This window comes from Pinus tabuliformis, chromosome 2_2, assembly GCF_031772625.1.
Source record: "Pinus tabuliformis cultivar Carrire ecotype Pingquan chromosome 2_2, CPIR1, whole genome shotgun sequence".
Lineage (NCBI taxonomy): Eukaryota > Viridiplantae > Streptophyta > Pinopsida > Pinales > Pinaceae > Pinus > Pinus tabuliformis.
The window spans coordinates 165,381,702-165,406,377 of NC_142300.1; the positions used below are offsets into that span (position 1 = coordinate 165,381,702).

At 41.1% G+C, this 24,676-nt stretch overlaps 1 protein-coding gene across 6 annotated transcripts in view; it reads left to right on the forward strand.

Moving 5' to 3' along the window:
- The window catches only part of ABC4 (UbiA prenyltransferase family protein), a 235,356-nt gene that overhangs the window by 153,521 nt on the left and 57,159 nt on the right, over positions 1 to 24,676 (forward strand). For 3 of the 6 annotated variants that reach the window (XM_089404434.1, XM_089404430.1, XM_089404431.1), the window contains exons 3-4: positions 3,087 to 3,158; positions 3,281 to 3,419. In XM_089404434.1, coding sequence (XP_089260560.1) covers positions 3,087 to 3,158; positions 3,281 to 3,419 — 211 coding nt within the window. Of the gene's footprint in view, positions 1 to 3,086; positions 3,159 to 3,279; positions 3,420 to 24,676 lie in introns of all 6 variants that reach the window. The other 3 variants (XM_089404435.1, XM_089404433.1, XM_089404432.1) reach the window with 2 other exon arrangements.

A 24,676-nucleotide genomic window follows, 5' to 3' on the forward strand; every position in this document is an offset into this window, starting at 1 on the left:
TTTGTGAGGCAGTTTCACTGAGAAGAATGCTTTCTGTCTTCCATGAGTGCATAAAGCTCGTGAAATTACATTGTCATTATGTTTGTCAACTTGTGGAGAATGGAGAGATTGAATTGCAATATTGTGCAATACAGGAGCAGACTGCAGATACACTCACCAAGTCTCTTGGTTGAGAAGTCTCATAATGTAGAGTTGAGGCTTCTGTGATCCATAACAAGTTTATGATAGATTTTTCGGCGAAAATCACATGAGAAACCATTTGTCGACGCGTTTCGAACCAACCAGTGTGGTTCATCGTCAGGACAAGTTGAAGAACAGATCCAGCTTAGCCTGTTTAAATAGCTAGAGCAGAGACACCAACGGTTACCTGGGCAAAAGGTTGACTTAAGGAGCAAGGTCAAATTTAGTTATATTAGGTAAAAAATAAATAAATAAATATCTAAATATATAAATGATATATATATTTATATATTTAGATATATAAATATATATATATATCTAAATATATATATATATATATATATATATATATATATATATATATATTCGAAGAATATGCCTTCAAAGGTTTACTGGATGCTAAAACCAAAACAAAAGTATCTAATAACGGTGGACTTTCAACTACCAAAGAGTAAACATGCGCCATACATCTTTTTCAAAATTCAACACAATAACCAAAAGAAGGATTAAACTAACAAAATTAATTTTGACCAAATGATAAAATAGTAAGTAACCCTCGACCAAATATTTATATTTGATACATAAGAAAATTTAAAGTGTCAAAAATATACTTTGAAAAAAATGAAAACGTGTATTTTGCATCACTACTTTTCAAAATCGGTTGACCTTTTTGCTACCTCAACGAAACGAGTAATCGTATCAGTTTTCATTTCAAAGTTTACATTGTTTATGACACTGCAAATTCGATTTCACCTGCAAAAGATCAAAGCAACCCTTTGATTACACCTTGCTTGTTGCTTTTATTTGGCCTGAAACAGTTGATTAAGTAGCAAACTGTGACCCAGAACCTGAGGGAAACGAGAGTTTCTCCTTCAGCACAGACCCAGTGAAGGGATTCTGCATTTCAACGCAGGTCCCATGAAGGCTACCTGCGCTGAATGTATTTAGATATATATTTATTTATTTATTTTTTACCTAATATAACTAAATTTGACCTTGCTCCTTAAGTCAACCTTTTGCCCAGGTAACCGTTGGTGTCTCTGCTCTAGCTATTTAAACAGGCTAAGCTGGATCTGTTCTTCAACTTGTCCTGACGATGAACCACACTGGTTGGTTCGAAACGCGTCGACAAATGGTTTCTCATGTGATTTTCGCCGAAAAATCTATCATAAAGTCTCATAATATTTAGAGATAAGTTTGGTGTGTAGTCTAGTACGACTGACCATTAAAGGAGAGTTTCATTCATAGATAAGCTTGGTGTGTAGTCTAGAATGACTGACCATTAAGGTAGAGTGTTAAAGTAAACATTTATAATGATTGCCATGTGGACCTACCTCGGGTGGTTGAGAGGAGTGTTTTCCTCTCGATCAGGGTTCAAATCCCACTTCTGACATGTTTGCTCTTGTTGAGCCAAGGTAGAGTGTTAAAGTAAACATTTATAATGATTGCCATGTGGACCTACCTCGGGTGGTTGAGAGGAGTGTTTTCCTCTCGATCAGGGTTCAAATCCCACTTCTGACATGTTTGCTCTTGTTGAGCCAATTGTTACACTGAGGCTCTTTGTTGAGTCATTTTTTGTTGGGGCTGTCAAGGCACTAACAATTTTATTCTTGCTTGTAGGCTTGAAAGTGAGGCATATTGTACTCCAAGGAAAAAATAAAACGTTTATAATGGTCGTATCTTTGAATTTATTGGTGCATTGGTGCATTTGGTTTACTTCTGTCATATTGTCATTTTATTGTGCTGAGAAGCGCATTCTATGGCCCAGTATGAGGGAGATGTGTAATGTATTGCTGATGTGACATAGGTAGGCAACAAATGAATTAAGTAAAATAATAAAATAATAAATAAAATAATGACATTTAAGTGGGACTTTTATCTTGATCATATATATATAGATAGACAGATAGATGGATGGATGGATAGTGGAGGTAAGACTGCCACTTTGCCGATGATTATAGCTCCTGAACAAGTAGAACTGCTTCAAATATTTGGGGACAGTAAACTAGTCATATCATGGATGGAAGGTTCACTATGCCTCAAAGCCTAAATCTACACGGCGCTGTTCAACAGATGCTTGATGTAAAAGCAGCCTATGCCTCCACTTCATTTTGCCATGTGTACAGAGAAAAAAACAGAGAGGCAGATAAGCTGTAAAAAGTAACATGTTTCAGGTCTCCTGGGCTCTTGCAGATCACCAGATGAGAGAAGGGGCTGAGGAGTTGTCCCCCCCATAGATGGGTTTTTTAACTGTTCTTACAGTCTTAACATTTTTATTTATGGCATAAATAAGCTTTAATGAATGAAGGCTGTAAGTCTTTCATATCAACGCAGTGATTTAGAATTGAATATGAAGGTGTACTGTAGATAACAGGGAATCATGGTTTAGACTGTACAGGTTTCTGAAAGCGGTGACCCTTCTTGGGTGACTATCTGAATGTTTCTCTTTTATTTTCAGTAATGGAAAAGGATATGATTTTTTCCCTGGATTTCTCTGTCTGTCTATATATATATATAGTTCATTTTAATGTCAGATCTATCTAGTGCTGAGAGGGATCAAATCCTTGGAAGAACAAACCTTTTTTCAAATTTTTACATTTTTAATAAGATTTGCAATTCCAGAGATTTGATCACTCTTGGTGTTTGATAGATCAGGGGTTAAGATGGATCTAGAATAGTGTAATAAATTGATAAGGTCATAAGTAATGTGTTGGCTTAATTAAACAGGGAGTTATGAATTGGACATTATGTAAATAGCTTACATAAGATACTTCATGCTTTCTCACCTCTGCATTATGACATTACATTATGTAATACAATCATCCAATTATCTCTCTCTATTTTGAGCATTATTACCTGGCACTGTATTTCTTTAAAACTCTGACATGCTATATGTTTTATGGCAGCAATGATGCTTACGACTTTGAGACAGGAGCAGATAGGGACAAAAAGGAGTCAGTTGTTAACATTTCTGGAAGGTTTTTATGCATTTACTGAATGGTTTCTTTACATGGAAGTTGTATATTGTTTGCATCTAGATCCCCATCTGAGGTGTACAAGAGACTGCAATAAAGACTATACTTTGGGTTACATTTTGCAGCCATTCAGGAGTCCTTTGTGCTGCATACATTTGTCTTGCCCTTGGCTCTTCAGGACTTTTATGGGCTGCTTTGCAGGCAGGGGATGTTCGAGTTGCTGCTTTGTTATTTGGCGCAATTCTATGTGGTTATGTCTACCAGGTATTTATTCAAAATCAAGAATAGTTTATGAATTGTGCAAAAACATTTTCTATCTAGAAGATGGATTCTATATTTGATTTCTGTTAGTATTTATTAAATATACTATTGTCTTTAATCAACTACAGCATTTATAAATCTTTTGCTGGAGCCTGGGAGAGAATACTACGTTAAGGGTCATTATTTGGGCATTCATATTGTTTGTTGATGTTCTGAGACAGATTTGGACACTACCAATATGACAATCAATTCTTATTTATTCATTGATATTTGTTTACATGCTTGTGAAAGAGTCTCTCAAAGTGTTTAATGAAACGTAGTAGACATGAAAACCAAGTCTAAGAACAATGAAGGGGTCACTCCATTAATAGATATGATTAAATAGTAATAACTTAGGATGCATGTAGCCACAAGGGTTAGCTCAATCGATTAAACCATCTTCCCAAATCATGTTGCCAATGGGGAGGCCATAGGTCATGTTACCACTCAAACCCGTAGGGGACCTAAAAGGGGTTCCTAAGAGGGCCACTGCTAGGTTAAGGGCAATGGTGGAGGCTTAGCCCACTCTCACCACAACTAGGTCTCCCTGCTCTTTATGGACGTTCACCAATGGGAGGAGTCCCAATAGTGTACGAATCACTTGTGAAGTATATGTCAATGAATAGGTGGAAGGTGACCCTAGAAACCCTTTCCCGAGGATGGAGAGAAGAACGGAACTTGCTTGCTCTTTAAGCAAGGGACTTGGTCTTCCAAGGGTAAGGGGTGAGGATTGAAGGGCTAAGGGAGAAGGAATAGACTTACGGACGAGGTTCTCAATCCCTATAATCCTTGGGAAACTTCGATTCCCAAATGGTCCTTGACAAATAATCTTTATTGAAAAGTGGGACCACATGGGGCCAAGTGGGCCCAGTCCAGGTTTGGGGATGGAATGTGGCAACCAATGATGTTCCTATCTTGGACAAGGTGGAAGGAAAGGATCAAACAAGAATATTTACATCAAGAGGTTGAATTAATCCTGTTGAGGTCTAGCCTTGGGGATTCCTAGGCAAGATTCGATCCTAGAGCTAGGGCTTGGGATTCTTGGAGATTCCACCATTAGCATGGCCTCAAATTTGGAGGAAAGGGAGGGGACCCACCAGCGCAGTAGCCTATAGGAGATCGAAATTTTTCCTTGGGTCAATTCCCGAGAAATTGATGCCCTAGGTGACCTTTGACGGCTAGACGTGGGAAAAGGTGATAAAAGGTGAAAAAGGTGAAGGAGATGACCACCCTTTTTAGGGATCAGTGCCTAATTCACTTGGGGATTTGGACTCAAGGATGATGATGAGTAAGAACTTGGTTTCTTGATCAAGGAGGCCCAGAAAGTCAACTTCATCCAATATTGAGAGAAAGAAAAGAAAAGTGATCTTCAAGTATTTATAATTCAAAGAAAACGATGCAAGATTATCGAAACAAATAATCTCTAGGAAATTTCATTCATATAACATTGGCCCATACATTAAATTAGCTAAAACATGCTCAATTCCACATTTCAATCATGCAACAACTAGCCCTAATTTTAGTAGTATGCAACAACAAGAATAATAACATCAAAATTTACTTACAACGTTATAGAGTATATCCAACCAGCATTTCGTTTACAAGACAAAGCTCCAAGACAAGATAAATAGCCCAAATCCATATGTCAAAATTCATCCATCTCCAAAAATATCCTCCAAGGAAAAAATGTGAAGTTCTCTATGATTAAAGAGATCCCAAGTCAAGTGATGATCCAAATGAATGTATCTAACATCAATATATAGCCTCCTAAGGAGTTCGAATTAGCCTATGGGCTTACATTAACCCCTAATGATAAAATAATGTGCAAATAAAACTCCCACTGGTGACAAGCCCACCAAATTAGCTCACAAGTGTAAAAATAAGCCTCACAAGGGGCCAAATAATAATATGTACATGTCGTGGGGCCCTCCAAAGGCCTAATAATATCCTGAAGTGCTATACTGAGGAAAAAATTCCTCGGAATATGATGGACAAGGGAGTGGCCCCTTGGTCTCCAAGTAGTAAACTTGTGGTGCTCCTAGTGTCTGAGGGCACATAAATGGCCCCATGGGTCCCCATATGAATTAGAGATACCTATAGATCCTCTGCAAGGGTCCGAGTGGTGGAATGAACGCTGCCATGACATTGTAAAAATCTTGGGACACTTGGCAAGAGTGTGGGGCTCTTGTGGGGGCCTATTGGGCATAATGTACCAAGCATATCGCCATCATCCCAAAAGTGAATCGCTAGTAATCTCTGAGCATCCATGAAGATCCGTGGAGTGCTATCTACTGCTGTGGAGGCCATTAGCTCTCTATGCACACCTTACATATGCGAATGTAGATCTCTGGGGGTTAGGATCCCATATAGGGAGACCAAACCCAAATGGAAACAACCTGTAATCATGCATAATATCTAATGCATCCCCTAGGCTTCCAGTACAACCAGCCATAAATAATCAGGTAAAAGAGCTTACAAATCTTAGATAACAAAGTGGGTACTTCATAATGGCATGCCCTTCCATAGTGGGCTTTGGCTTGTGCTAGTGTCTCCAAGCTCCAAAGGGGGTCAACCAAGTACCTTATTAGGTGGTTTCAACCCTCAAATGGGATAGTATGTCCAAGGTACATCCCTCTAATGGGGGTGGCAAGTGATAAATAAGTGGAATGGAGTAGGGAGTGAGAGCGGCAATCTCGGGCCACATATGGGGCGTAGGGGTAACTAGATAAGGGGAAGCCCACACTTGGGTGTGTAATGTATAAGAGGGAGCAATCGTGGTACATGAGGTGCCCCGACCTTGATTTTTCCACCCTTCTTATATGCATTTTATGAATTTTCTTTAATTAACTGCTCGGGGCTCAAAGGACAAGAGCATGATGTGTATGATATGGCAGTGATTACCCCTTCTAGGTAGGGCAATTCATTACCCTCCAAGGGTTGGGACAATCATGGGTTATTGAATGATAAAGGAGGGTCATCTAGGGCCTATGGAACCAGGGTGATGGCCATGGATTGGGGTAGAGCTCAGGTATTAGCTTTTGCCCACGTGCTAATAATTTTTGTCCTGGCCATATTTTGCAGTTTGTGGTACAATTTCCTGCTAAATGTGGCCAATTATGCTTTTTCTTTTTCTTTTAGCTGCTTCAACCTCTGGGGCATCATTCAAGGCCTAACCCAAGGTGGGGGCAAGGGGATAGGGAGGTTTGCCCTATGTGGACCCAAAATCGAAATGTGGACCTAGATGGGAGATATGATGAATGGGGGTATAGTGAGTGGGTAGCAATATGTGCGGGTAAAGGAGCGGGACCATGCACCCAAAGTCGGGGTAACCCAAGTAGTACCACCCTAGACCCAAATGGTCAATAAAGGAGATCCCACGGGACTAAGATCCAAGGGTAACAACCAAAAGAGATCAAGGGGACAAGAGCACAAACTAATCCCACTCTTTCTGCCAAATCTCCCCATCAATCCACACCCAAAGTATCCATGATAAGTAAACCCAAAACTCAATTACCAAATGACAAGCCATACCTTTAGATTTGAGAGGCCCACCTTCAAACATACGATCAATACAAGTGGGTGAGGGACCACATGGCTGGCTCAAGTGGCAAAGAAATGGAACAATGAGCTAGTAGAAGGCATCAAGGCGCTGCTAGTTGCTGGCTAAGGCTCATCATGGAGAAAAATTTCTCTTGGGGATATCACCCACAAAGTGGTGGGTAACACAGGTCATACATTCAAATCCAGTAGAGTCTCTTGAGCTTACACGCTATTATCATGGCTGGCCCATAAAGTTTACCTTGGAAGAAATAAACCAAATGGGTTAGTTCAACTGGTTGTTGCCATTGTCACTGGGAATGTGGCTAGTTCATTGTAAGTCCCCAATTCAAATCTACTTGGGTGAGGTGCACTAGTCTACACTGAGGGGTTTATGAGGGATTCCATCCACGTGGTGAATCATCCCTTGGGTTTCTCTGTAATATTTTCCGTAGAAAAAAGATGTAGGATGCATCTATTTGAAAGATATATCTCAATCTAAATAGAATCTCAACTGCAATTAACTTGTTTAAGGTTATGATACCAAATGCAAAATAGAAAATGGCAACAATGGCCATAGTATTAGCAATATACATCTTCCATTGACATTAGATTACATACAATCACATGGATGTTAAATTACAGGAGTTCTAGCCTTGTGAGCTGATGATTTGAAGCAGTGTTGCACGAGCCTCCCCCCCAAGGACCTAAGGTCGAAACCGCGTGTGAAAGTTTCATCTATCACAACAATTGGAAATTATTTTTCTAATTGTTAATTTATTAACAATTTATTTGTTGTCTGCTACGGAAAATATCAAATAATTCACACTATGATTTTCATAAATAAACTGCAGAAGAAAATAGCGTTGGAAAATGAGAAGATCTAGCGCGCACACACATAAAAATATGACAATTATTTTTGGACAAATATCCTCAGAAAGACACAAATTGGGAAAACCGGTGCAACAACTGAGGGTTTTATTATTATGCAACAGTGAAATCTGAGCACAATCTATGGATGCCCAACTGGCAATCCAAACAACAAGTATCTGACAAAAATAATCAGAGAGAAGAAATTCTCTCACTCCACAAGCAACCTCAGCACTAGCTCCTCCTGAAAACTAGCTGTCAAAACCCTAGTGTAGGCCCTCTGCGCAGTCCTTGCGCTGCCTCCCAAATGTGTGGCTTAGATCAGCTTCCAAGCAAGTCGTCTTGACTGCCTCTGCTGCTGGAAGTGACTCTTTGACCCTCTGGAAGACTTTCCAAGTCTCTAGAAGCTGAATCGACTTCCTCCCCAGCTAAATTAAACTACTCTGCTTCAGCTATTGCGCAGTCCTTGTGTTGCTTCTGCGTGGATCACTTCTATCACTTGTTGCTGCCTCTTCGGATCTGGAAAACTTCCTTTGGATCACTGTCCCTGCCCCCACTGGCTTTGCTTCGATCTCTAGCTCTCTGACAATTGCTGCTGCTCTCTGGAAATCGATCTACCAAGGAAATCGAACTGTTCAAGTGTGTTCTGTAAGTTCCCATCGACTTCTTATGATACTCTGTTGGAGCTCCAACGACCAAGATTAAAACTTAATCAAGGGCTAGGATCATATTGGAGTCGATCCATGTGAGTTTCTAGAGAATTCTCACATTGACTTAATTAATTCTGATTAATTAACCAATTTTCCTAAGTTTAGACTTAGGAAACATTGAAAAATTGGTTAATAATCTAATTAAGCCATCTCTAGGTGGAATTTCCAGAAACGATTTCTAGGTTATGGAGATCTCATGTATTCGAGCCTCTCTACCAATTTTCGTGACTAGAAGACATCCGATGCTACAAAAACTAACACTCCCTCTTAACGAGGACTATGTTCTAGTGTTGCACACCCTGCCACATCGCCTTGCTTCTGTATCATTCTTTGTCACGTTGCTGATGTCTAGCTGTTGTTGCCCACCAAGTATTGCGCAACTCTGATGCTGCATTCGTGTTGTTGTTGACACTGCCATACTGCTGCCAATTTTGCATCTGCACTGCAACTCCCTCTCAATTGTTGTCGCTGCAATTGAGAAACATCCCAAATACTGAATCAACTGTGTTCAGTATGATGCATCTGCCTCCCGAGTCTTGACTGCTACTAGATACTGTACAGTGGACCAAGGAATTTGCATTGCTGCTGACTGTGCATTGTGCCCTTCTACACTGCTGCCAACTCTGCACTGTGCTCCCTAACACTTGACTGCTACTAGTTTGCAACTGTCACTCTGGAATTTGATTGCATCTCTGACACTGATCCATCCTGCTACTAAATACTGTGGGCCGCTGTAGCAAGATATTGATCCATGAGGACACCTCAAGGATCCTGCCCAATCTTTGCAGCTTTGGACTACAACTCCACGTTGCCCCACCTCACTCTCGGAGGTATGGTTGCCATCATAGCGAAGTCTTTCTCCAACTTGGAGGACAACTTGTCTATCTCGGTCAACGTTGCTGCGTTGTCCTGCTTCTCCTGCTTGTCCTTTTTGAGAGGACACTGCATACTACAGTGACCAAGCTCACCACATCTGAAGCACTTGACCTTTGACAGGTCCTCCTTCTTCTGCTCCCCTGCCCCTGACTGGGACCCTTCGATGCAAGGGCCACATTCTCCTCTTCCTTCTCACTCTTCACGACCTTGCTGCTGTTACCGTTGATGGTGCTCTTTACTAGAGCTCGAGTCAACTCCTCCTGCTATAGATTGGCCCACATTCTATCCCAACTAGGCAAAGTGTCTCTGCCCAATATCCTTTGGACAAACACTTGCCAGTCCTCTGAGACACTATTTAGTGCCAATCGTACAAGCTCTATATGTTGGGGCACCTCCCTAACAACTGCTAGCTGATCTCTGACTTCCTGAATCCGACTATGAAAGGGATCTATGCCTTTACCCTTCTGCATCCTGATAGTTCTCAGCTTCTCTTGAAGAAACATCTTCCGCTACTCGGAAGAACTTTGATATAGCGTAGAGAGAGCTACCCACATTTCCCTGGCAATGTTCTTGCCAGAAATATGTGAGACTATATGGTCTCAGACTCCATCCAAATCCTCTGCTTTGCCTTCGCCATTTCCTTTCTGTACTCCTTCAGCTGCTCTGCATCTTGGGGAATTGCTACCACATTGTCCACATAGTTTTTCAGGCCATATTCATCTAGAAGGGAGGACATCGTAGCCTTCCAGAATCCAGATGACATAGTTGGAGGCTCCCTCCAATGTATCTTGGTCTCTGAGCCCTGCTGTGGTCATCTTGATTTTGTTGAAAACTCCCTCTTTCTGTTTGCTTGTTTGCTTCTTCTGCTATTCGCACTCCCTTTTGTAGTGAGAAGATCCACTCACAACTACTGCCAATCTGCCTGGAAAAATCGAACTTTTGAACCTCGAAGTCCACTAAGAGAAATTTCCCTCATGTGTGCTTTTCTCTTCCACCAGACGCTGATTTTGTTGCTGCAAAACCCTTTGCGTCTAGCCAGAAATTTTCTCAATGAAAATCTGAGCTGCTGTTGCTCCCTCTGACTGCTGGAATCACTGTCCTGGGCAACTTTGAATTTTCTGCAAGCCTTCAACTGAAAATCGAACTCCTGCCCCAACAATTTGAACTGCCAAGCTGGGTACTACATAGCCCTTAAGAATTTCGGCTTGTTGCTCTTCCGAACATCGAAATTCCCTTCTCGCTTCTGAGCTTTCTGGGTGATCACTCACGCTCTGGTATCTTGTGAAAACTTCATCTATCACAACAACTGGAAATTATTTTTCTAATTGTTAATTTATTTAACAATTTATCTGTTGTCTGCTACAACAAATATCAAATAATTCACACTGTGATTTTCACAAATAATTTGCACAAGAAAATAACGCTGGTAACTGAGAAGATCTAGTGCACATAAAAATATGACACAATTATTTTTGGACAAATGTCTCCGGAAAATACCCAACTTGGGAAAAACTGTGCAGCAACTGAGGGTTTTATTATTATGCAATAATGAAATTTGAGTACAATCTATGGATGCCCAACTGGCAATCCAATCAATAAGTATCTGACAAAACTAAATAGAGAGAAGAAATTCTCTCACTCCACAAGCAATCCCAGCACTGGGTCTGTAATGTTCCTTATGACATGGTTAGGATGGATTTTCAGAATTGGGGGGTAGAAAGGTCACAGATGCAAGTTGGTGTCATCAGCGGGCCCAGGGGCTTTTGGAGGGGTGTTGAAGAGTTTCTATTAGGTCCAATGGCATTCGCCTGGCATATTCCATCATCCGCACAGTTTGCCTTTTGTTCCGGTGCATTTCGACAACTTTCAAAAAACAGAGTTATTATTGGACCTGACTCAATTAATTACGCTTAAGGTGGCATTCCAGGAGGAATACTTGACAGAACACCTTAGTGTAATAGCTTGTCGGAACTAGAACGAGAAGATCTACAGGATGAGATGGTTAGATGTGAGTTTCAGTGACCTGAGGAGACATGGTGGCCAATTTACTCTTTTCCTACATTAAAAAAATATTTTGGGAAAGTGCTCCATGAATAAAATAATAATAAAATAGGAGGTTATAGAGGGGTCCATCAGATCTATAAAAGAGGAGGAGGCCATTGGAGGCCATCTTGGATTTGATATTTCTTCTTATATGAGAGGTTGGGAATTTGATTCTCTACTTCCTTGATTGCCCCAGGACAAAAACCCTTTGGTGATTTAGTGAGATTGGGCGAGCACCCATTTCTCCTTGGTGAATTCATCCAGAATTCACAGGAGAGTTTAGCAGTGGTAGTTTAGTTCAGTTTGGGAGGCCGGTACAGTGCAACAGATTATCTTGGAGGCCAACGTTCATCTAAGCTATTTTTGTTGTATATGCATGTAACCCCAGTTTATCCATTATAATAAAAGCTGAGAGTTTTCCTGTTCATTGTGTCATTGGATTGCAGTGCTCTGTTTGTTTTATTTTACATGGCAATCTTCTGTTAAATGAATGATAATTTTAATGGTGAAACTTTGGTTGAGTTCTACTTCTCCAAATTTAGCATAATATCCCGCTTGGGATATTATAGTGGTATCAGAGCTGGTGTTCTTGCCAGCCTGAGGGTTTATATGGGAGGTGCTCAAGATAGATCAAATTGCTGAAGATTCCCTCTTATAAGCCACATGAAATTATCTTTCACTTAATAATTGTCTGACAAATTGGTAATTTGACAGAAATATTAAAAGCCAACAGTTGAATCAAATTGATTTGAAAAGAGATTTGAAGAAATTATAGGGGGGCCAAATTACAAAATGAGCGTGTATAAAAAAAAGTGGGGCCGTAAAAATCTTTTGAAGAGGGATCGGGGGTTGAAGTGGCCAAAGGGGCCGATTATGCTTTTTTTGCCATGGATTAAATTTAATATTGACCGACTTTATTTGAGATAGCTGTGGACCAATTTTCTTTGTTTAAGAGGCCAAACATCAAATTGGTCGAGCACAGTGCTCTGCTACACTCCGAGAGGGCTCGATTCATTTGTTGAGTTTGCCACGAACTGGAGAAGAACGTAATACGTTGAGTCGATTTCTTATCCAGAAGGCCGAGTTCTGGGTGTTGGGGACAAAAATTATCTTTCATGAGGGCTGCAATCGTCATTGGTTGTGTGTGGATGTGTTGCGAGCCCCGGTACGAGTTTCATGGAGTGAGTTGGGACGTCGAGCCACTATGTCAACACGGTGTGAAAGAAATGTATGATGCGCAATCAAGCGATAGAATGAGTAAGGGGAGTTAGTGTGTTAACTGCCCTAAGCGTGTATGCAGAGCACTGAAGGAGTGCCCATCGTTGTCTTAATTGCAGTGTGTGACATTGTGCATGAGCATCCCGTGCACATGACGGAGGAAAGGTGGCAGGCTACATGAACATAGTGGAAATGTTGTCGATTAGGCGCAACCGTCGCAGAAGGGGATCGATGGGTGTCAGATGACTGTGCATTGTTCACTGTGATTGGTTGCGTAAGAGTTAAAGGGGCGAATCGTGGTCGCATTGTCGGTCGCTCTCAGAACCGAGAAGCGCTGTAAAGCTAGTTGACGCCTACAACTGATTGAATCCCAACGTCATAGTGGTCGACAGAAGCTAGGGGACAGACTGATGGATCGTGGTGTATCCAATCACGTGAAGGAGGATTGTGTGGTCAGGTGATCCAACCATCTGTAGTGTCCAGGGATTTGTGATATAGAATATCCATGACTATAGGTGGCAGATTGAGGGTTGAGGGAGAACAACCATAACTTAGACTAGTGAGCATGGGTAGCCTGGAATTGTTCGACATTAAGGAGGAGCATTGACCCACAGTGACAACAGGGGCGACATTGTATCGATAGAGGACCACCACGATTTAAGGGCCGAGTATCTCATCTTCTTTGTTCGCTGAGCGTGTCTACTTTCATCTGTGCATGGCCTGTAGTTTCATATGGCTGTAGTAGAGTATGTATTACAGAGGTCATTTCTTGAGTGCTCCTGTTAAAGTGTGTATGTGTTGAACTGTGTGCAAGAGTGACGCAGAAGAAGGAGCTGATACGCATATTCCAGGTTCCTTATATTTTTCACTATCCCATTTATAACTTTGCTCATTCTCAGATCCGGTGTTATTATATTGACATTAAGCATACATATGTGTATTTTCTGAGCATTTTATAGATCGGGTATGACTGAGATAGGGTGTTCTTTCGGTATTGAATGTCCATGATATGTATTGTTTTGTCCAAACAAACCAGATTTGCATCTATGGCAGTGAGAGTGACAAGTATTATTGGAGAGTTATCAGTAAAGTGTATCATTGCTGCTAGCATTATTTTCAAAGAGTGTTGGACAATGTATTGCATTGCTTATCATAACCTTGTATTGTTATAATAAAAATGGAGTATTTAAAATGCCTCTTAAATCAAAACAACAATACCTCAACAATCGACAATATGGATCAAAAACCGACACAAAACAACAACCCATTCTCAAAAAGGATCCACCCTTCTCCAGTAAGAGACACCAAAAGATTTGCAGGAGGGGCAGGGATCAGGACACAAAATCCTTGCACTTGGGACAGATTTGAAGCACATGAGGGTCACATGGAAAGTGATTTTCAAACTTGATGAATTAGATGCCCTCCTTTCAAAAGTGACCCAGTTAGAAGGGCATAGACTATTGCTCTCATACAACACAAGTTCTTGGAGGAACTTTGTGAAGGGGTTAGACTTCCAGTTGCATCTTGTCTCAGTAACATCATGAGACTAACTGCCCCTATAGCTCCTTACAATGATGATGTTATGAGGAGAGTTTTCAGACTGATAGTAGAGACTTTCCAGGACTTGGACAACAATGCAGGCTCTACCTTTGGGAAGAAGCTTGAGATTTTAGAAGTCATGGCCATGGTCAGAACATATGAAATCATGTTTGATCTGGAGTGTGATGGTTTGATTCATCAGATGTTCCAATGCTTCTTTAGCATTAGGAAACATCATCTTGACGGGGTTATAACACATAGAACAACTGGTCTCACCTGCTGCTTATGAACTAGCCGAAAGGTTGGTTGAGTAGAACATTGAGCTGCTCAGAAGACAATTGACCAGGAAGGAGGTGCTCCGGGTTGGTGGATCATGCAGCAAGAATGAGCTGAGGAGGAGGGGACTTTTGTAGATTTTCCTATAGATTCACAAGTTCATGCAATTAACTAAAGCACAAGACAAGAATATACTTCTACTTTCAACCAACAAAAGCCAATAGATCAATGAAAACAATATGAACAAGAAGAAGATAAATCAATGGGACATAACACAATAAGTTTTTCTGGTGAAAGCCACTGCTCAAAATCCCGACTATCTGTATTGCATTAATCAGAAATATGAGTGAAGATACAAAGCTTGTTCTCACAAGAACAATTCCGCACAAGTATGCTCAAGTCTCTGCCTCACAAGCCCGCTCTTAGCCAACACTTAGCCAATTTCTATTCCCTGCCAAGCCTCTATTTCCTTGTGCAATTCCTAGGATGAATAGCCTGTATTTAAAGGGAATTCATGCATAAAAAACTGCGCAGTCCTAATTAGGTCCTCTTCCTGTTTGAATGCATGATATTTACAACTCAGTAAATCATACAACTGATAGTACACTGTCCCTACACTCTAATCTCAACTGGGTCTTTCTCAGAATTGACATGCATGAGTTTCTGATGAGTGAATCTTCAGTTATCTGGAGTAGCACTTATGGATGCACCAGTGCACTAACTGACTGCTAATCTTCTACTAGTTCAACAAACAATTAGAACTAGTTTAACCGACTATAACTCAGTAAACTGAGTTATCTAATTACAACTCAATATAAACTCATACTCAAACCCTAAAATTTAGGGAGAACACTTACATGACTTCCAACTTGAAATTCCTAAGCTAATTAAGTTAATTAAACTTAATTAAATATTTACAAGTTGCTATGAGAATAGAATTTGATTTTACTTCACAGTTTAATTCAAGGAAAAATTAAATTGGAATTTCTTGTTGCCATTTCTCAACACTCCCTATCAACAAGAAAGGGATTATCTACTACCCTGATCCTGTCTCTATGAAACTCGAATTTACATCTTGACAATGCCTTTGTCAAAATGTCAGCATCTTGCTCCTCCGTGGGAACGTACTTTAACAACATGATCCGCCTTAATACACAATCTCTGAGATGATGATATCGGATATCAATGTGCTTGGACCTATCATGAAAAACTGGATTTTCAGAGAGTTTGATACAACTCTGATTATCACAGTAAATCACTGCCGGATTCATTTGCTGACCAAACAGACCAACCAAGATCTTCCTGATCTAGATGGCCTCACATGCTGCCTGATTTGTTGCCATGTACTCTGCCTCTGCCGAACTAAGTGCAATCGATCTCTATTTCGTGCTGTACCAGGAAATTGCTGCTGACCCAATAATGAAAATCCCTCCTGATGTGCTTTTCCGGTTGGATGGACTCCCCGCCTAATCTGCATCTGTGAAGCCTTGAAGCTTTACTTCCTCTGTCCATCTGTACCATAATCCGTACTAAGTAGTGCCCCTGAGGTATCTCAATACATGCTTTGCCGCCTTCCAATACAGCTTGGTAGGCCTAACCATCACTTGACTCGGCTGGTTAACTGCATAGCATAAATCTGGCTCTGTGTTCACCAAGTACATGAGTGAACCCACAAGTTGCTTGTAAATAGTAGCTTCCACTACCTCTCCCGAAGTAGCATCCTCCTTCCTCTACCAGTTAGAGGAGTCTCCATAGGCTTGTAGCTCTCCATGTGGAACCTCCTAAGTATCTCGTTGGCATACTTGCCTTGAGACACAAAAAACTCCCCATCACCCGGCCATACTTCCATGCCCAGAAAGCTAAGTAACCGGATTCGTCCATATAGCCTGGCGAACCGGAATCCTGCGTGTCCGGTACGATTTGCCCAAAAATCGAATCCTAAACTCGTATTCTTCGAATCCTGTTAGGATTCGTGGAATCCTAAACGAATCCTGATTTTGGCCAGTGAATCACGATTCCAGGATTCGTATCCCAGAAAAGTGACTGTCGCGGGTTAAAAAAGGCCGCATTTCTTCATTTCATTCACGCTGTTTATCATTTGGGTCTGCATTGTTTGAGCTGTTTGATAGTCCGTGTGATGAATTTGAAAGCAGTCTGTGCATTCAAGTATGTGTTCACTGTGTACCCTTGACTCTTGTTGAACGCTGCATTGAATTGAAGGTTGAATGGTGTAATTGTCTATGCAATGGAGCGTTGAATTTGGTATGACGTCTTATGCTACTTGTTGAATGCTTTTATCTGATACGTTGGTCGTTCTGGTCATACGTATGGCATTGTGTTAAAACAAAAAGAGTTGAAGTTTTATGTTGCATTGAAAAGGTCGGAGTCCATACATGCATCAAAGTTTCTTTTATGGCATGTGTTGAATAAACTCTTTGTGAAGGCCGTGAGGTTCATATGGTTATCCACATTCATAAGTGCATGAGATGGCATAGCATAAGTACCCAATGTTTGAAATCAATAAATTTGTATCATTAATTAAAATTTGTGTAAGAGATATCTAATTTTTAATATATATATATATATTATTATTTTTTTAATAAAATAATATATAACGAATCTTGCATGTCCTGTGCCGGGGGGTCAACGTTTCCAAATCCGATACTATGAATCCCGAATCCCCGTGTCAGGTGACTTAGCCAGAAAGTAATGCATGAGCCCCTAGTCCTTCATCTCAAACTCTCTTGCAAGGTCCTTGCAAGATTTGATCAGCGGATCATCACCTATCAGTATGAGATCATCAACATAAAGTACAATGATCAGTAGTTTACCTTCCACCACTATGTGGTAACGGTTCGTATTCGCTTCACTCTTCCTGAAGCCCGACCCGGTGAAGTAGTTGTCTATCTTAGTGTACCAAGCACGAGGTTCTTCCTTCAGCCCATACATTGCTCTCTTGAGCCGGCACACATGCAACTCACAGTTGAAGGTTTCAAAACCTTTAGGTTGCTCTATGTACAACTCTTCCTCAATCGTGCCATTAAGGAAGACTGTCTTTACATCCATTTGATGTATCTTCCACCCCATCTGCGCTGATAGTGGCAATGTAGATCTGATCGACGAGTACCTTGCAACAGAGAAAAGGTCTCATCATAGTCAATCCCCTCTACCTTTGAAAAGCCATGAGCCACAAATCTAGCCTAATGCTTCTCAACACTACCATCTGCAGCTTGCTTTACCTTGTAAAGCCAACGGGAGCTCACCACAGGCTTATCCTCCAGTCTCGAGACCACATCCCAAACACTGTTACGAACTATGGAGTCATACTTCTCCACCATGGCATCAACCCAAATCGACAGCTGCACTACTTCCTTAAAGATGGCTCTGTTACAACACATCTGCTCATAAGAGCCATGTATCCAGTGTACTTGTTAGACGACCTCCTCTGTCTGCGCTATGATGTGGTTGCTCCCACATTCTCTCTAGCATCCGACAACAATCTATCCACCTCATTGGTGAGCTTTCTCCCATATCTGGAAGACTCTGCCTGAGTGGATGTCTCCACTCCTGGATCCTCTGCATGTGGCTGCTCCACATCAATTTGAGGCTCCTCAACCTTAGGAGCTAAAAGCTCCTCAACTGCATGTAGCTGAAGCTCCCTCTCAAGGGAAACTCGCATGGCCTTCTCCTCATCGAATTTGACATCCCTGCTAAACACTGTCATCCTGCTGGTTGACAAGTACATCCGATAGTTGTGAGGTGTTTCAATGTACCCACAAATTTCCGCAACTCTGCTATCAACTCAAGCTTCTTTTATGCATCTTTGGTCACATGGCAATATATCGATGACCCAAAAATCTTGAAGTGACCCACATCTGGCCTCTTATCGGAATAAGCCTCCTTTGGTGTCTTCATCCCAAGTATCGGATGCGGGCTACAGTTCTGAACATAAACCACTGTGTTGCATGACTCAGTCCACAAGTGTAGTGGGAGACTTTGATCATGTGACATCGCCTTTGCTGCCCCTACTATGATTCTGTTCTTCCTCTCGGCCACCCCATTCTGCTGAGGGCTATGGGGTGCTGTCAACTTCTGTTTAATCCCCTTTGCTGAACATAAGTTCTTAAACTCATTTGAGACATACTCACCACCGTTATCACTCCGTAGAGCTTTAACCTTCTTGCCCAACTCTTTCTCCACCAATGCTTTAAACTCACAAAACTTTGTGAAGGTTTGATCCTTTTTCTGCATGAAAAATATCCAGCATTTTCGAGAAAAGTCATCAACAAATATAACATAATACCTGTGTTTGGCCGTGGATGTTGTCGAGAATGGTCCACACACATCTGAATGGACTCGCTCTAGAATAGCCTTTGCTCGACTGTCTCTGTCGTGAAAGGAAGACTTGGTGTATTTACCCAAAGTACACCCCTTGCATGTATCAACTTGCTCTAGCATACCTTTGGGCAAACTGGTGGAGATCTGCTGCATGATCTTCAAAGCCCCATGATGCAAGTGGCCTAATCGCCTGTGCCACAACTTGCCAACGTCTCGGCTTTGCACCATCTCTGCTTTCGTGCTCAAAGTAGCACAATCCTCTACCTCCAACTTATAGAGATTCTTCACCTGAATCTCGATCTTCTTTACTTGACCCATGGCTATGTGTTGAAGGAACGCCTTTCCTTTCAAGAAGATCACATCATAGCCTCTATCCTCAAGCATGGCAATGGATACCAAGTTCTTCTTCAGCCCGGGCACATACATAACATTCTTCAAGGTGAGTGGAGCCCCATGCTCCCTCTGAAAAGTAACCGTGCCCAATCCAGTAGCACTATACCTCCCGTCGTCACCCATCTCGATATGCATCTAGAGATCCTTCTCCTCCAGGTCACTTAACAATACCTTGTCACCAGTGATGTGGAATGAAGCTCCACTATCAAGGTACCTGTTGTCTAGGCAAATCCTCTCTGCGGACAGAGACGATCCCTCTAACCCAATGAGTGGGACTAGCAACCTACGTGACAATCTACAAGGACACTTTCCTATATTACAATTTAAATGAGAGAAGTGGAAGATGGCATACCTCGTTCTGATGCTATAACACACTCCTTTTTTGAAGATCTCGAATTGTTCGCTCCTCAGGCTCAACTCTGATGCTCACAGCCTTTGAATACTCACACAAGAGATCAAAGACACAACAAAGCATACAAGTACAAGAAGCATAATCGAAAGTAATCCACTTAACAGATCAAGGAGCATTAAGATAAATGATGTATTAACACAAACATTTATGGAAAGTGAACAGTAGTTGTATATATTAATGAAATAAAGGAGGAAGCATACAACCAAGCCTTGATGTTAATAAGCTCTCCTTGAGTGAATGTCCAAATCCAAGCTCAAGCTCTCCAAGCACTCCTTCTCCAAGCCAAATGAGTAGCATGTAGGCACTATTTCAGCATAAGGGTGCAAATAACCAAAGACCAACCATTTGGGAATGGGAGAGGATGAATATATAGGCAGGGAGAGGGAGTTAGGATCTCTCCAAACATAGGGGATGACCCTTATCTCAAGGAGGCAGCTCATAGGGATAAGATTGAAGGGCAATATTGGGAGAATTCGACCACATCCACACCGAACAACCTCTAGATCATCGTTCTGGAAGCCTCTAGATCACGAAGCTTCTTGTCCTCTTTGGGAAAAATTGCCTTTTAGGGATCAGTGCGGGTATCCAAGCAAAAAGTGCGCTGGCAGCGCGAGGCTAGTATAGTGCAACTAGCGATCAACACGAGTTGCCAGTGTCAGGGTTGCACTGATCTTGAAATTAGGGTTTTAGAGCCCACTTCTTCAGGGTAAGCTCAAGGCATGTTTCCAACAGTGTTTCAGGCAGGATTTGAGCTGCATATAAGGATGGGTACACTGCATGATTTCCAAGTTTCGGGCACTTCAGGGTATGACATAGGGAAGTGCAGGAGGCGTGACAAAATACTGTGTAACAGTACCATACACTACCCATCATTCATGACACCATGCATGCAATGAGAGTAAAGTCCAATGCAAATTGAGAGGCCAAAGCCTCACTTGCCGTTCCTCTTGAGGACTTCTTGAGTGGACAATTTGTAGAAAAATGGCCCAACTCATGACAATGAAAGCATTTAACTTTCGACATATCTTTCTTCTTACATCCATGGATCCGATTTGGAATGGGAAGCCTTCTCTTTCCCCTTTCCCGCCTTACCTTCTAAGGCACAGCTTTCCTCATCATCAGTCTTTGATGAGGAACCATCTCTGGTGTTCCTTTTGATCTCCTCCTGCATCAAATCTAACCACAGTCGTTCCCAATCTGACAACGTTTCCCTTCCATTCATAGAGTCCTGATAACTATGCCAACTCTTTGGGAGTCCCAGAAGAGAAAGAATCATCATATCATCCTCGACAACTGTGATTCGAACACTTCCAAGTTCATCACGACATTGAGTGAACTTGGTCAAGTATTTTGGAATAGTCTCACTTTTCTCCATTTTGGTTTTTCGAAGTTTGTCCTTCAGTGCCAATTTCCTTTGGTCACTGTTGTTCTGATACAGGTATGTCAATGCTTTCCACATAGCATACGGAGTTTCCTTGCCATGGAAACTCGAGACAATGTGGTCTCGAACTCCCTCAAGGATTATCCGCCTCGCCTTCGCCACACACTTCTTCTATTCGGCCAGATTCTGTGCATCCGATGCTATTGGCTTAGGAATCTCTTGATCAACGAATTCCTTCAAGCCATTATCCTCCAGCACAACCTCCATTCTGTTTCTCTAGGCTATATAATTCGAGCTACCTTCCAAGGCATACTCAAGCCGCAAACCGTAGAACGCCATCTGCCGATCTTGAAGTATGTATTGCAAATTCGAATTTCACCTGTAACCCAAAACTCAAAACTTCGAAATCTCCTCTAGATTGATGAAAACAATATGAACAAGAAGAAGATAAATCCATGGCACATAACACAATAAATTCTCGACTTCTTGGGAGGACGACCACTTCCATTTTGAGCAGCGGGAGCATTCCTCTTTCCTTTGTTATTGAACCTGTTGTTCCTTTGATTTCCATTGCCTTTGAAGTTGTTGTTATTGTTGTCATCATCTCTTGGAGTATCCTTCTTGTGAGGACACTCTCTAGCGAAGTGGCCAAACCTGTTACAATTGAAGCATCTTCCTTTTCTTCCTTCTTTGAATCCCGACTTGAACCCTTTCCTTGATTCCTTGGACCAACATTGTTCCTCCTCTTAGAATGAGCGGAGAAGGCAGTAGGATTGTTTCCATTTGAAGGCTTGTCTCTTTCCATCATCCTTATTTCTTCTTGAGTGCATCTAGCCAATAATTCATCAAATCTCGGAATCTTGTCATTGTTGAGGATGGTAGTGTTGAACACATCCCATTCTCTTGTAAGGCCTCCAAGTGCAATAAGAGTAAGCTCCCTGTCGCTAATGACTTCTCCAATAGATAGGAGATCATTCTTGATCTCAATAATCCTCATGAAGTAGGATTGGATGGATTCTTCCGTTTTGATGTCTTTCAACTTGTTCCTGAGAAAGAGAACTTGATTTGCATTATTTACTTTGAACATCTCAACCAGTTTGTCATACATCTCCTTAGATGTTTCTAAATCAGAAATGTAGGCAACCAAGGCTTGTGAATAGATTCATAGAATCAACAATAATCTTCTTAGCTTTAACCTCACCTTTATTGTACTTTGTTTGTGCAACTGCGGATGCATTTGAAGGAGGCTCCACTACTCTTCCTTTGACATAGTCCATGGCATCATTTTCTTCCAAATGTCAAATCTAGAGACATCTTCCATGCATGATAGTCGGATTTGTCCTTAAGCTTGTCCTCAGATTTGAAGTAAGATGTAGTCGTCATTGGGACTAGTTCCAAGTCCTTGTCCAACAACTTCTTTTAGTGATTGTTTTGCTTCACTCTTGCTTGGGCTTTGTCTTCACTTGAGCTCTGAAACCATGTTAATTTTAGATAACAATGGTATGTTCTATGCTTTAGCACAATTTGCTTTAATGTTCCTTATCAATCCAATGACAATTTCCAATTATATTCAGTAGAAATCACATTAACTTAAGCACATTGACAATAAATGCAGATAGAACATAAAATCATGTGCAAAAGACAAGCCAAGACAAGAGGATACAAGATATGGTAGATGTCAGGGACAAACCCCAATGTGGGGAAACCCTTTAATCAAATCTTCTTATTATTCTTCAATAGTTCAATAGAGGGTGTCTACAAATATCAAAATTACATGCCCAAAACAGTCCTGCCAAATCAGCAGTCAACAACAGTCAATGCAACCCTAACTAGAAAGTCAATGGTGGTCAAAGCAGCCCCAAAAAGTCCTCCAAGCAGCTCGGTCAACAGTAGAATAATTCAGCCTTCCAAGAGAGTCAAAATCAGCCGAAAAATAGTTCGGTCAACCCAGTCAAACCCTGTTGTAATTTCTGTGGTCAAATTAGAAAGTCAACGCTGAAGTCAACTCGGTGAAACTCCCAATCACCTTGAAAACCGTGCCAATACATGCGGCCGTCATAAAACGAAATTCTGCCCACAAAAACGAAGTCAACGCATGGTCAAAAAATGCAAGTCAACGCTGCCCTGATTTCTGAAATTTTCGGCCTCCAAAACCAGTCCAAAAATTCGTCCTCTTTCACATATGCAAAGTAGAGAAGGCCTCCAAGCTGTACGGACCAATCAAGAGAGGAGAGAGATGATGAGATGAGATGATCTCCAAATGAGAGAGAGGTCACTCCTATTTATACACTTCGTTGAGGGTGAGGAGACACATCCATTGGGCTTCATGAGCCTACATTTGACTGATGCCGACCTTCACAATTTGTGCCTGAGAAATAATAAATTCAAAATTCCATTTCTGCTTGTCAGAATGAGATGATCTTTATATCAAAATTGTATCTCTCGAAAAGAGAAATCCAATGCAATAATCATCTCCATCATATGAGCTGTCCTAAGGTGGAATTTCGCCCTAGTTGCCAATTTTAATAGAAAGTCTTGATGCATAACAATGATATTACAAGGATAAGGACTTCACAAAGAAATTCGATCAAGGCACTTCGGAATTTCTATGATATTACAAGGTGACTTGGTGCTACTTCAGTATCATTGTTTGGGTGCCATTCCAGTTCAAGTGCCACTACAATGACCTCAGTTCAAAACCATCACAATGACTTTAGTTTGGTAGTAACAACAGTTCAGTGCTCTTGATAAGGTCTCGATGGTGTTACTATGATAAGGTCAAAACAGTCAGTCTTCCACTCATTAAAGAAATAGAATTTGGCACAGCTTCCTGTGGAGATATATCAAGGATCCGAATACAAGTTCAAGGGAACAACTTAAGGTAAATCAAGTAAGTATTGTCAAAATTGCACATGCAAGTCTAATAAGGTGTCAAATTAGAGGTATGTAGTCACAAGGTAAGTATATACATAAACTTTTAGATAATTCTTGTTTATAGCTAGTCTAGGATAAAGAATGTATTCTCTAGATAAAATATTAGAACCTTAGTCCTCTTCCTCTAGGATTTACATGTAATCTAGGATGTCAAATAAAAGGTCCTACTGATGTTTGAAAGAATGAACAATTCATCATAAGATTCCCTCCTCCATGATTATAGATCTAGCTTCAGAAATTAAATTACGACCTTGGTATCACATGTTGCGTTTGTAAGTATGTAATACAGGTATAAGAGATGATGGCTTAATACAAAAAGAACACTTCAAGAAATCCTTATTAGGTTTACCAATGAACATCTCCAGGTATGTCTCAAACTATACTCCTTACAAGATTCTTTTGATCATCTTATTTTTGAAGTTCACATTACATTACTAACATCTTTATGCCTAGTTGTTTTGAATCATAATGATTCTTGTTTAGGGTGATTCATCTCTCGATAAATCTACCCCCCCCCCCCCCCTTATATTCTTAATTGATTTTATAGAACCCTGTTACCGCACAAATTAGCAGGGGACCTAAAAGGGGTTCCTATGAGGACAATTGAGAGGTCAAGGGGAACTATGGAATGTTAGCCCACTGTCACCACAGCTAAGACTCTCTACTCTTTATGGACTTTCACTGATGGGAGGAT